General features: G+C 42.3%; 1 protein-coding gene across 9 annotated transcripts in view; it reads right to left on the bottom strand.

The window, feature by feature from the left end:
* Positions 1-726: 726 nt before the first annotated feature.
* The window catches only part of GSDME (gasdermin E), a 117,243-nt gene continuing 105,184 nt past the window's right edge, over positions 727-12,785 (bottom strand). For 5 of the 9 annotated variants that reach the window (XM_044946738.2, XM_044946736.2, XM_044946735.2 and 2 more), the window contains 2 exons: positions 6,390-6,463; positions 727-2,788 (listed from right to left, as the gene is read on the bottom strand). In XM_044946738.2, coding sequence (XP_044802673.2) covers positions 2,558-2,788; positions 6,390-6,463 — 305 coding nt within the window. In that variant the 3' untranslated portion in view covers positions 727-2,557. Of the gene's footprint in view, positions 2,789-4,942; positions 5,083-5,275; positions 5,522-6,389; positions 6,464-10,826; positions 10,966-11,869; positions 12,621-12,785 lie in introns of those variants that run through there. The other 4 variants (XM_044946740.2, XM_044946737.2, XM_044946739.2 and 1 more) reach the window with 4 other exon arrangements.

Here is a 12,785-nt window from a genome sequence, read left to right as displayed (position 1 = left end):
TCTTCTATCCCCATTTATGAAACACAAGTAGTTGTGGAAATAGAGTTAAGGCAGCTGTTCTGTTCTAGGAAATACTACTATATTTATTATCTGTTTTCTAGGTGTTCTGGGATACTAGGACTTAATTCCAAATCTCATTACTAAAAGAAGGATGGTTCTGAATGTCAAGCAGTATATAAAGGTACATTTAAAGTTAATATTTAATGTGAGGATACCAGTTAGTTAGAAGAATCTATCTCACCCTCACTGGAGCCCAACACTACCTCATCCACCACATCCCCGTGGGAATCTGCTGTAGCAGCATATCCCCACATCTTTTTCAGTCGCTAATGTTTACAACACAGTCCAACAGGATTACTGGCCAATCTTAGGGCCATTGTGGAAAGAGACTGCCTCAGTTGCTGTTTAATGTAACCCAAATTTTCAGTACTTGCTTGGATGGCTTCTTTTCTTTCTGTCTTAAGTCTGTGTCTAGTTTTTAATGTTTGGAGGGTTTTGTTATTTTTTTAACTCAGGATAATACATACAAAATTCTAAAAGATGAACCACCCCATCTCACCCCCCGCCCCCAACCAATGCCTCTTGTCCCAACCTCTAAATCCTTTCCTCAAAGCAGACCCTGTTGGGTTTCTTGTGACCTCTTAAATGAGATTTCCCAGGCATTGAGATACATGGATATCTGTTTTTCATACAAGTAGATTCATATCACGCATTCTATCTGCAGAATGTTCTTTATACTCATTTTATTTCAGAAAAGCAGGAAAAAACAGGTAGATATAGTGCCACCATCTCAGCACAACGATTTTGCGTGTTCCTTTCCAGTTTGTGTATAAGGTGCTGCTTTTTTATGTTGTTGCCACCACAGTTGCAACTCTTTCTTTCTTACATATCTTAAATATTTGCATAATAGCACATGATTTAGTCTGATTTTTAATAGAGGTGATGAAAGGGTTATTTTCTTCATTTCTTGCTTATTAACGTTCATTAAAATCTGAAGCACAGGAAGGGAATGTAGGCGATGTTGAGAGAAAAACAGGTGCTGAGTAACATAGCATGTTCCAGCTGCTAGCCCTCATCCCCACTGCCTCCTGCCCCTCAAGTAAGTCGAATTCTAGCAGTGACTTTTTGCCGAGGGAAAGCAGAAGTGGCTTCAGGTCCCCAGTGGATATTAGCATTGGCATTAGGAGCACTCAGAAGACAGTTCAGGCTATTTATAGCAGAAGAATATGAAAATAGAACAAACAAGAAAAATACACACAGTTCAAAGTTCCTTCGATACAATATGTAGCATTTTACAAATTAAACATCCAACATGCATGCAAAATCAGCACACTGCTCTAGACATAGGATTGGTACATTGATCAAAGCACGGCAAAGTCAAATAAATAAAATGCATATATATACTAGGCCCTAAGGAGAAGTGTGTCCTGCAGTTAGGTTATTTTTTAGCATAATTTTGTTTAGCAGACGACTATGTTCTCTAGTGGTATTTACAGTTCATTTTTCAGTCACTGCATAGCATATAGCACATTCAAAATGTAGCCTTCTATGAAGAGAAATTGCCTCCCCACAGCATCCATAATTTAAAATGAATTTTTGGATCAAAGTGTCAGCCTCATCTATTTTTTGTTTAACAGAAAGTGGGGAAAATAAAGTGATAGATGGACCTATTTTTTTTCCTGCAAAGGTCTGAATACTCTGGCTTGGAATTCTCCACCCTCCTCCAGCGGGGGTGCTGGGGTCTATAATTCGGACACTGGGTTAGCAGCACAGGAGGGCCTCCCACGAAAAAACCCTGTACAGAGTAACTGGTAGCTGAATTCAAGGTGATTTGTAATGCAAAAAGCCACCACTTCTTAAACTATTAGATAAATTCATCTGCTTGATCGTTTACCATGGTGACCTAAGCCCCAAAGGCAGTATTTGGTGATGCTGAAAAGTAGCCAGCCTTAGCTGATAACACGCAGAGGCAGATCTCAGATACTGCAGATTTGGTTCCAGACCACCACAAATTTGTTTGGTTTCTCAGTGCATATAAAACTTATTTTTATACTATCTTATAGTCTTTTAAGGTGTAAAATAGCATTATGCCTAAACTATGTATATACCTTAAAAATACTTTATTGCTAAAAAATGTTAACATCATCAGAGCCTTCAGCAAGTCGAGCTGTAATCTTTTTACAATAGTAACATCAAAGATCACCATGATACATATAATGAAAAAGTCTGAAATATTGGGAGAGTTACCACAATGTGACAGACACAAGTGATCAAATGCTGTTGGGAAAAGGGTGCTGATAGACTTGCTCAACACAGGGTTGTCACAGACCTTCAATTTGTTAAAAAAAAAAAAAAAAATGCATTGTCTATGAAGTACAATTGGAGAAGGAAATGGCAACCCACTCCAGTATTCTTTCCTGGAAAATCCCATGGACGGAAGAGCCTGATAGGCTACAGTCCGTGTGGTCGCGAAGAGTCGGACACGACTGAGCGACTTCACTTTATGAAGTACAATAAAATGAGGTGTGCCTGTACCTGTAATCCTCACGTGACACTGTTACTGTGCTCTGCCCAAAGCACAGAGTCCACTCAGGCTGATGTAAAGTATCAGTGGTAAGACGTTAGGATCCTCCCTGCTGGCAGCTTTCACGGATGATTGCATTCTCTCCAGGTTAATGTCAGTTGCGGCAAACAGACGCTGCACGATCCCAAACTTTTCTCTGTCTTTCAGAGGAGCCAAAGCTGGGTCTTCAAGATCAGACACACCATCATGAGACAGAGCACGGAGCTAAAATGACACATGTAAACAGATTCACCAAAAAACATCATTTTGATATTTGGCAAATCTAATACAGTTATGTTAAGTTTAAAAATAAAATAAAATTAAAAAAAAAAAAAAAAACATTATAGAAAGTCCACATTATCAGATAATACCATTAGCACTTCTAGCTAATTATGGGGAAAAAAACTAGTTAAGTTGTTTAAATTCTCCAAGTAGAACAGGGAAAACCCTTGAGCTGTAACAGGATATATTTGGCTCAGGCAAGGACCTCAGGCCTGACTTTATCCACTCTGCCTGGAGTCGTCCGTTGTTCAGTCACTCAGTCATGTCCGACTCTTTGCAACCCCATGGACTGCAGCACCCCAGGCTTCCCTGTCCATCACCAACTCCCGGAGCTTGCTCAAACTCATGTCCATCGAGTCGGTGATGCCATCCAACCATCTCATTCTCTGTCGTCCCCTTCTCCTGCCTTCAATCTTTCCCAGCATCAGGGCCTTTTCTAATGAGTCACATCTTCGCATCAGGTGGCCAAAGTATTGGAGCTTGAGCATCAGTCCTTCCAGTGAATATTCAGGGTTGATTTCCTTTAAGATTGACTGGTTTGATCTCCTTACTGTCCAAGTAGTCCTCTGACCAAACCCCTACTCTCTGGATTCTACCTTCTATTGGATCCATTAACTCCAGTAGATTAGAAGGGTCAGAATGTAATTTTCTCATACACAGGGCATAAAGTTTGTTTTTTTACTTTAATCCAAGTGTTAGAATTTCCTATGTATATTTGCATAAACTCCTCAAAGGTAGGTACCATAGTTTATTTACTGATGCTCTCTGCCTCAACCTTCCTCTTCCTTCCACCTTCCTCCAGAGTTCCCATAGAACTTTCCTTCTCATCTCTGAGTTGTCAGCTGAAATGCCACATAACGGGTCTCTCCTACCCCTCTCTCCATCGATTCATTCACTCCCACCTCCCAGCCACTATTATTACATTATCTTATTGTCTTCATTTACTTACTGTATCTGACATTATCTTCTTGCTATTCCCTGTTTGCTCTGTGTATTAAAACCTAAGTTGCCCAGAAGAACAGGGACCTTGTCCAGCATGCTCATCTTATACCCCACCTGGAACACAGACCCTCACTTCTTCAGAGAGGTCACATCAGACGCTGCTCTAATCACAACTGCTCAGAACATTGGAACCTTTGCTTTTAGGGTCTTGAGCAATGCCTCTGATACATTTGTTTTTAGTCTGTAGTAATTACAAATTTGCCAGTAGATATGAATTTTAAACAGGCACTCAGAACCTGATCAAATTAGTAATGAGAGTAAAATTTTAAATGAAGTAAGCCTTATAAAGTATGCATGAATTTTAACTGAATCTGAAGGGAATCCAAAAGAATTCCAAACATGTCCTGAGCACTGACAGCCTTACTAAAAGAAAGATGCAGCTTGCCCCAGTGGCTGAAGGATGGCACTCATTTGCATATAAACCTACTTGTGTCTGTTATCAAAACCAGCCTTACAGATCCATACACCTGTAGATTCACCCAGTGTAAGCAGAGGCTTCCCTTACCATGTGGCCCAGAGAGTGGATCTGGTCTGTTCTTATTTAAGCATGACCACATCTGGTGACATAAGAATGAGCTCCACTGGCGAAGGCTGAAGCCTGCCAGCAGCACAGTTTGCTGTGTCCTGGGTCTGGTGGAAAAGTGCCCAGCAAAACCCTGCCTGCCTCTCTGAACATCTGCCAACCCCAGGTACCCAGAGGCACTTCTAGGTATGAGAGAGCCTACAGTCACACCTGAAGGAGTGGAGGTGTGAAATTAACATTCTCTCTAGATGATTATAAACTCACCTTCTTAACATTTCTTTCACCAGTTTGCAAAGGTATGAGTGTATTTGACACTGTTCTTTCAAAAGCCTTTCAGAAAGCCTCTCAAACTTACTCTGGCCACCAGACAAGACAGGAATGCAGGTAGATTTTTGTACCTTGCTCTAAGTAAATCCCTATAAGAAATATAAGATACCCAAGTTCCAGCAGGAGCCTTGCTGTCTTAAGAAATGTTATTACGATATCTAGGGGAGATTATATGAAGACACTCTAGAAGGTCTTTAAAGAAAAATTATTTGTTTACTTTTGTGGGGCTACTGAATATAAACAAATGACTCTATGGGTGGATAGTTTTACGCCGAAGTAGAATACCAGCTGTGCTAGAACTCCAAGTGCATTCTAAGAGCTACTCCTAGAACACCAGCAGCTGAATTCTGGTGAATGAGATGTGGGATCAAATCCTAGAGCAGACCTGCAGGGAATATGACGACCAAGTGTGAGTTAGTTGGGAGAGAAAGTTACCTAATGTGGTCTTGGTAGTATTTTCTTTTTGTATATACTTCCTGAATGCAGTTGATGGCTTTGTAAATACATGGTAAGGGGCTGACCTAGGAAATACTAAATATTCAGTTGCTATGAAAGGGAGCTAAGCTATGAAAGCAGAACTGCTGTCGTTGCAGACAATTAGATACTGATATATACCATTTCCATAACCAAACTGCACCATCAGCAGTTACCCACAGCTGGCTGCAGGACAATCTCATGCCGGTTCATTTTCAAGTAGTTCAGTTTTGTGGTCAAAGTACCAGAACACAGCATTCCTCTGGGTGGTGAGGCTCTGCTTTCAGTTGTGAATGACATCTACACTGCTTCTTGGAATGATGCCTTGCCGCAGTTTCCACAGGTCTCTGCTACACAAAGATGCACCAAAGGCAGTAACCACCATGCTGACAAGTTCCCAGGGCAGATGAGTAACAAACTGCAGAGTCCTATGTAGGCAGTCTACCCCAGCACCTGCTTTACAGACCTGGCTGCTGAGCTCCAGGCTTTAGTTCTTTGGGTCTAAACAGCATGCTGGCATCAGCCCTTAGGAACCAGGCCTCAAAATAAGTAACCAGGTATGCTTTGCTTGTCTGCCCCAGGCTGAGGAACACCTGCAGAAGCCACATTAGAGGAGCTGCCCCGGCCTGTCTGTCGATGGTTCCTTCTGTTAATGACCCAATTTGTAATTTAAAAAGGAAAACTTAACCTTGACTTTCAGGGCTAAGCTCATCATTACTAACTCTTACTCTTGCCATGACATTTCCCGAGGGCATGAAGCTAATGATATTCCTAAGAGAAAAGGAAAGTCTCCCTGAGACAAAGCAGTCCTATTGAATACCTCTCTGTTGAATTCAGTGCTGAATCAGACTGGTCCAGCCATAGAACTGGCATGGCAAATAATATGGTGTCAGGCCCCTTGGCTGCAACAAGCCTTGGCCAAAATTCTCTCCAAGAAAGGCCGAAATCATGAGACCTGGAGTACAAAGACAAGGTTCGAGTCCTAGCCCTGCTAGCCAATTCTCCAGATAACTCCTTTCCCTCTGAGGTTTGGTTTTCCTATGTGTGTGTGATGTAGGCAGGGTAAAAAAGAATGTGAGGTTACTAATATCTGTTTTAACCTATTTTGAAGGGCTGTTGTGGCTGAGAAAGCCTAACAAGTTTTATCAGCTGCTGGGTATTCATCCCCTCATTTCCCTGTTCCTACCAACCCCAGGTCCCCTCGGGGAGGGTTCTTACCAGGTGGTACAGCAGAGGGATAATCTGGAGTTTACAGCAAGTGCCCAGCAAAGCTGCTGCATTGTCTGGCATTTCTGCAGGAGAAAAAGAGAATCAGTCACTGCCCAAAGAAAGCATACATGGAAGCAGAGCCAACCCCTCCCTGAGTTGTACCTAACTTAGATGTCCTCTGCCAGCTGGATATGCTCAGTTATTGTAGAATAAATGAACAAAGGGGGCTACACAAGCAGCACAGTCTTTTACAAAATAGATGTAGGGACCAAGTAACCAGCTCTGTGTTCACCAGAGGATATTTCTTGCATGTAATTCTCCAATCAGAAAGAACTGTACAGACTCAGGGAAAAATGAGTCAACACAGAAATTTAGTGACAAATTTAGTGACAAAAGAGCTATGTTTCACCCCACTAAATATTTGGGGAGTGATCTTTGGTATACCTCTCCTAGCATGTTTCCTCATTTGAGTACTATAAATGTGGGGTTTTTGTTTGTTTTTTCTTAGCCTATGTCAGACAACTAAATAAACTATAAAGGATTATACCTAGGTCACTAGTCATGTCGTGGGGGGGGAAATGCAGCCTGTTTCAACCTATTCTGAAGGGCTGGCACATCAGAGCTCCTGAGCCCAGGATTGTTCAGGGCCCCCGGCCCGGCACTGGTGATTATCAGGATTGACACAGAGCTGCGCAAGCCTGGGGGCTGCACCAGAAGGGTCCTTCCCAGCCCCAGGAACAGGGAATCCAGATCAGTGTTATCCACACTGGTTTTAAATACCTCCCAGGATAGAACAGACGAGATTGCTAAAAGGACCCAATCCCTTGAGATACAACATTTGAGCTGAAAAGGCAAAAGAGAAGAGTCATCTGCTCTATCATCTGGCCCAGGGAACACTCATGAACTCCTCCATCTCCTGCGTTAATTAGCAGCCTTATTTATAAAGGGCAGTGTGCTGCTTAGGCTGGAACCCAGCAGAGGACAATGAAACATAGCTTGGTCCCAGAAGAGGAAGGCTGCTGGGTGCATGGGGCAGCCCTGAAGATACAGTCCCTACCAGTGAACCCCCTAAACTGCATTTAAAGCTTGTGTGTGCTTTCATCTCCAGAGAGGCTCCACCATTTTCAACAAATCCTCAAGGAGGCCCTGATTCCAAGTCAGGAAGATGAAGATGGTAAATACACGTAGCCTTGCCTTGTGGAAAGATCCCCACAGCTGTGAAGGGCAGGAACACAGTCACCTGGAACATGACGTCCTGGCTGAGCTACTGTCACGGTCATCTCACCTGTTCATGTTTCCATCTCCTCACTTTTCAGGTGACTCCTGAGTCCCCTGTAATCATCATCATCCCTTATTCCTGGAAATACTTTATTTCCATGTTACTCAGTGGTCATTTCCTACCCTGAACCTGGCTGAGGGCATGGGGATGAAGAAATAGCATATGCTTTGCAGAGTTTGACTGAAGCAACTCAGCACTTAGGCCCTCGTGTCCAACTCTTTGCAACCCTATGGACTGTAGCCTGCCAGGCTCCTCTGCCCATGGGATTCTCCAGGCAACAATACTGGAGTGGGTTGCCATACCCTTCTCCAGGGGATCTTCCTGACCCAAGGACTGAACCCACGTCTCTTAGGTCTCCCACACTGGCAGGTGGGTTCTTTACCACTAGGACCACGTGAGAAGCCTACCATCTGATTTTACTACTTTACTTCCCTTGATTAATTCCCTTGAGGGTGGGGATGTTGATTTTTCTCCTACCTCAGCATCTGGCAGTGCCTGAAACACAGTAGAGGCTTCTTCAGTTGTTTCTGGAATTGAAATGACTTTTGATCTTTCATATTCTAAGTATTTAACAGATGAGATCTGGGAAGTTCATACTTAAGGTCACAGAATGGTGGAGAAAGTGTTCCAGGAGACCAGCCAGATGCTGAGACTGCAGTGCTTTAAACAAGGCCGAGGAGGCAGGTCCAAGACAGCACCACAGGAAGACCCAGAGCTCACCACCTCCCACAGACAGACTGAATCTACAGCAGCACACGGACGAGTTTCCTCTGAAAAAAACCCAAACTGCCGAGCGACTCACTGCACATCAGGTGAACTAGGAAGAAAAGCCCACGGCAGCAGGTAGGAGAGGCCGAGCACAATCTCCCTGTAAAGCACCCTTCTGGTGCCACGACCCACACTCAGGAGGGAACTCAAACCCCGAGCTTCTCCCTGTGGTGGAGGGCCTGAACCCCACACTTTATGCTCTATCTGCCTCATTCCAGGGTGCTGACATCTCCTGGAAAGGAACTTGTGATTTTTGTGACTGCCACCCAGATGACATTTCCAGGTCACCAGGCTCTGGCTTGTGGGATTTACACTTGTGGTCTATATATATTTATATACTTTAAAAGCTCTGCCTCAAGGTCTGGCCTCTAACCAGCCTGAATCTGGGTGCTGTCTGAGCCCCTCTCTGGGACACTGACAGGTGTTGACAAACCCTCAACTCATGGGAGCCACTAAAAATAAGTTGCTTGAACAATCACAGAGGTTTGAGAAACAACAGAGAGCTAGGGCAAGGCTGAACAATAAGGTTCTTTCTTATGAGAGACCACTCCCTCAGGACTGTGAGAGGTGACTGTGTTATCTTATGCATAGAAAAGCAAGGAAAATGAAGAAACAGAAAAATGTCCCAAATAGAACAAGATAAAAATCTCAAAAAAGGTCCTGAATGAAAAGAATATAAGTGATTTACCTGTTAAAGGGTTCAAAAAGCAGCTTTATGATCATAAAGCTGCTTAACAAGCTTGGGAGAAGAACGGATGAACACTGTGAGAACTTCAACAAAGAAACAGAAAATACAGGAAAATACCAAATATTAAGTCAAAGAAATGAAGAATACAATACCTGAACCAAAACAGACACTAGTGGGTTTCAACCATACACTAGTTGAAGTAGAAGAAAAGATCACCGAACTCAAAAGACAAAGCAGTGGAATTCACCCAATTGGAGCAGCATCTTTTTGCGAACACAGCTCAAGAAACTAGGCTACATCATCTGGCAAACCAACATTTGCACCATAGGGATACCAGAAGAAGAAAAAAGGGGCTGAAAACTCTCCTAACGTGGGGAAGGAAACAAACACTCAGACCCAGGAGACCCAGACCACATTAAAATGTCAAAACATAAAGACAAGGAGAGAATCTTAAAAGCAGCGAGAGAAAAACAGTTACAAGGGAACCCCTCCATATGGCTATCAGCAGATTAGGTTTGTCAGTAGAAACTTTGCATCCTAGAAGGGAGTGGTATGATATAGTGAAAGTACTGAAAGAAAAAAAAACTTGCAACCAAGAATATTCTACCTGATAAAGTTGTCATTCAGAATTGAAGGGGAGAGAACTTTCCAGACAAGCAAAAGCTGAAGGAATTCACCACCACTAGACCAACCTTCGGAGAAGGCAATGGCACCCCACTCCAGTACTCTTGCCTGGAAAATCCCATGGACAGAGGAGCCTGGTAGGTGGCAGTCCATGGGGTCACACAGAGTCTGACACAACTGAGCGACTTCACTTTCATGCATTGGAGAAGGAAATGGCAACCCACTCCCGTGTTCTTGCCTGGAGAATCCCAGGGACGGCGGAGCCTGGTGGGCTGCCGTCTATGGGGTTGCACAGAGTCGGACTGAAGTGACTTAGCAGCAGCAGTAGCAGACCAACCATGCAAGACAAGTTAAAGGAACCTGTTTAAGCTGTAATGAAAGAGTACTAATTAATAATAAGAAAACATATGAAAATAAATCTGTCTCACTGGTAAAGGTAAATATATAGTAAAATTCATAATAATCTAATGTTGAAGGGTAAATTAATCACCTACAAAACTAGTATGAGGTTAAATGACAAAAGCAGTAAAAATGCAGTAATTTCTTAAGGGACATGCAAGATAAAAAGATATGATTTGTGACATCAAAACCGTAAATGGCAGGAGAGGAAAGTAAAATGTAGAGCTTTAGAATGTGGTTAAACTTAGACTGTTACACATACTATGTTGGTAACAACTTAAGTTGGCATGTAATCCTCATGGTAACCACAAAAAAAATGAGAAAGGAATCTAAGCGTATCATTACAGAAAATCATCAAGTCACAGAGGAGGAGAGCAAGAGAAGAAAGGAACAAAAGAACTACCAAAGAGTCACTAAATAATTAACAAAATGGCAGTGAGTACATATCTGTCAGTAATCACTTTAATTGTCTTTTGATTGGAGAATTTAGTACAGAGTTGCTGAATGGATAAATTTAAAAAAAAAACCATTATACTGCCTATGGGAGACTCATTTCAGATGTGAGGACATACACAGACTGAAAACAAAAGGAAAGGAAAGATAGTCCATGCAAACCGAAACCAAAAGAAAACTGGGATTACTAGGCCTCTTTATATCATAAACAGACTTTAACACTGTAATGAGAGACAGGAGCGCTACACAGTGATAAAGGGGTCAGGCCAACAAGAGGATACAACACTGTGAATACGTACACATCCGGCACAGCATCACCTTTTGGCTCAGCAGTAAAGAAGCTGCACGTTCAATTCCTGGGTCAGGAAGATCCCCTGGAGAAATGGCAACCCACTCCAGTATTCTTGCCTGGAAAATCCCATGGACAGAGGAGCCTGGCGGGCTACAGTCCATGGGCTCGCAAAATAGTCAAATACAACTGAGCACTCATGCATGCACGCACATAAGAGCACCTAAATATATAAGCAAATAGGCCTAAAAAGAGAAATGGGCAGCAATACAATAATAGTGGGGGACTTTAATACTCCACTTTCATCAATGGCTAGATCAGACAGAAAACCAATAAGGAAAGAATGGCTCAAAAATACCTTTAGACAAATGGAAATACAGCACATCAAAATTTATGTGATGTAGCAAAGGCAGTTCTAAGAGGAGAGCTAGCTGTGGTACATATACACAATGGAGTATTATTCAGCCATTAAAAAGAATACATTTGAATCAGTTCTAATGAGGTGGATGAAACTGGAGCCTATTATACAGAGTGAAGTAAGCCAGAAAGAAAAACACCAATACAGTATACTAACGCATATATATGGAATTTAGAAAGATGGTAACAATAACCCTGTGTACGAGACAGCAAAAGAGACACTGATGTATAGAACAGTCTTATGGACTCTGTGGGAGAGGGAGAGGGCAGGAAGATTTGGGAGAATGGCATTGAAACATGTAAAATATCATGTATGAAATGAGTTGCCAGTCCAGGTTTGATGCACGATACTGGATGCTAGGGGCTGGTGCACTGGGACGACCCAGAGGGATGGAATGGGGAGGGAGGAGGGTTCAGGATGGGGAACACATGTATACCTGTGGCGGATTCATTTTGATATTTGGCAAAACAAATACAGTTATGTAAAGTTTAAAAATAAAATAAAATTAAAAAAAAAAAAAAATAAGAGGAGAGCTCACAGCAATAAATGGTACCTCAGGAGACAAGAAAAATCTCAAACAACCTAACTCTATACCTCAAAAGGAACAAATGAAACCCAGAGTTAGTAGAGAGAAGGACATCACTAAGATGAGGGTGGAAATTAAAAACAGATTTTTTTTTTTAATCTATGAAATGAATAGCTAGTACTTTGAAAAGATGAATTAACAAACATTTAGCTAGATTTGCCAAGAAAAAGAGATGCCTCAAATAAAATCAGAAATGAAAGTATAGATGTTACAACTGATTCCCCAGAAATACAAGAGATCATAAGAGAGTACTGTGGACAACCTAGAAGAAATGAATAAACTCCTAAAAACATACCACTCACCAGCACTGAATCAGAAAGAAATAGAAAATCGGAAAAGACTGATTTCCACTAGGTAGACTGAAATCAGTGTAATCAAAAACCTCCTAACATACAAAAGTCAAGGTAAATTGTGAAGGAAAGGCTTCTCAAAAGCTAGAGAACTCTGACCTGTAGATCAGCTCCTGATAAAATGCCTGTTTTTAGACTCTCTTATATAATGATTAACATTGGGGGAAAGGTCTCTAGTGGAGTTCCACAGGGTTCTCGTCTTATATCCTGTCCCAGTCAAAACATTTACCCATGAATGGAATAAGATACAGAGCATACATTCATTGGCATATGGAGCTGGAAGAGGCATTTGCCCCTGTTATTCAAAAACTGAAGATTCCTGGGCTTTTGTTCCAGGGTGGTGCTAAGGAGGAACTCTTGAAATGTATCAGGAACTCAACGTCCACCTTGAAAAGAAGTTGCAGGGACTAAGACTGGGCTAGTTTGTCAGCTCTTGCCTCTCTGAGAAGTAAAAGTCCAGCTTCTGGGACTTCCCTGGTGGTCCAGTGGCTCAGACTCCAAACTCCCAATGCAGGGGACCCAGGTTCAATCCCTGGTCAGGGAACTAAATC

The sequence above is a fragment of the Bubalus bubalis genome, chromosome 8 (genome assembly GCF_019923935.1).
Source record: "Bubalus bubalis isolate 160015118507 breed Murrah chromosome 8, NDDB_SH_1, whole genome shotgun sequence".
NCBI lineage: Eukaryota > Metazoa > Chordata > Mammalia > Artiodactyla > Bovidae > Bubalus > Bubalus bubalis.
The sequence above is the reverse complement of the archived record's forward strand: the minus strand, read 5'-3'. Positions and strand labels throughout refer to the sequence as shown.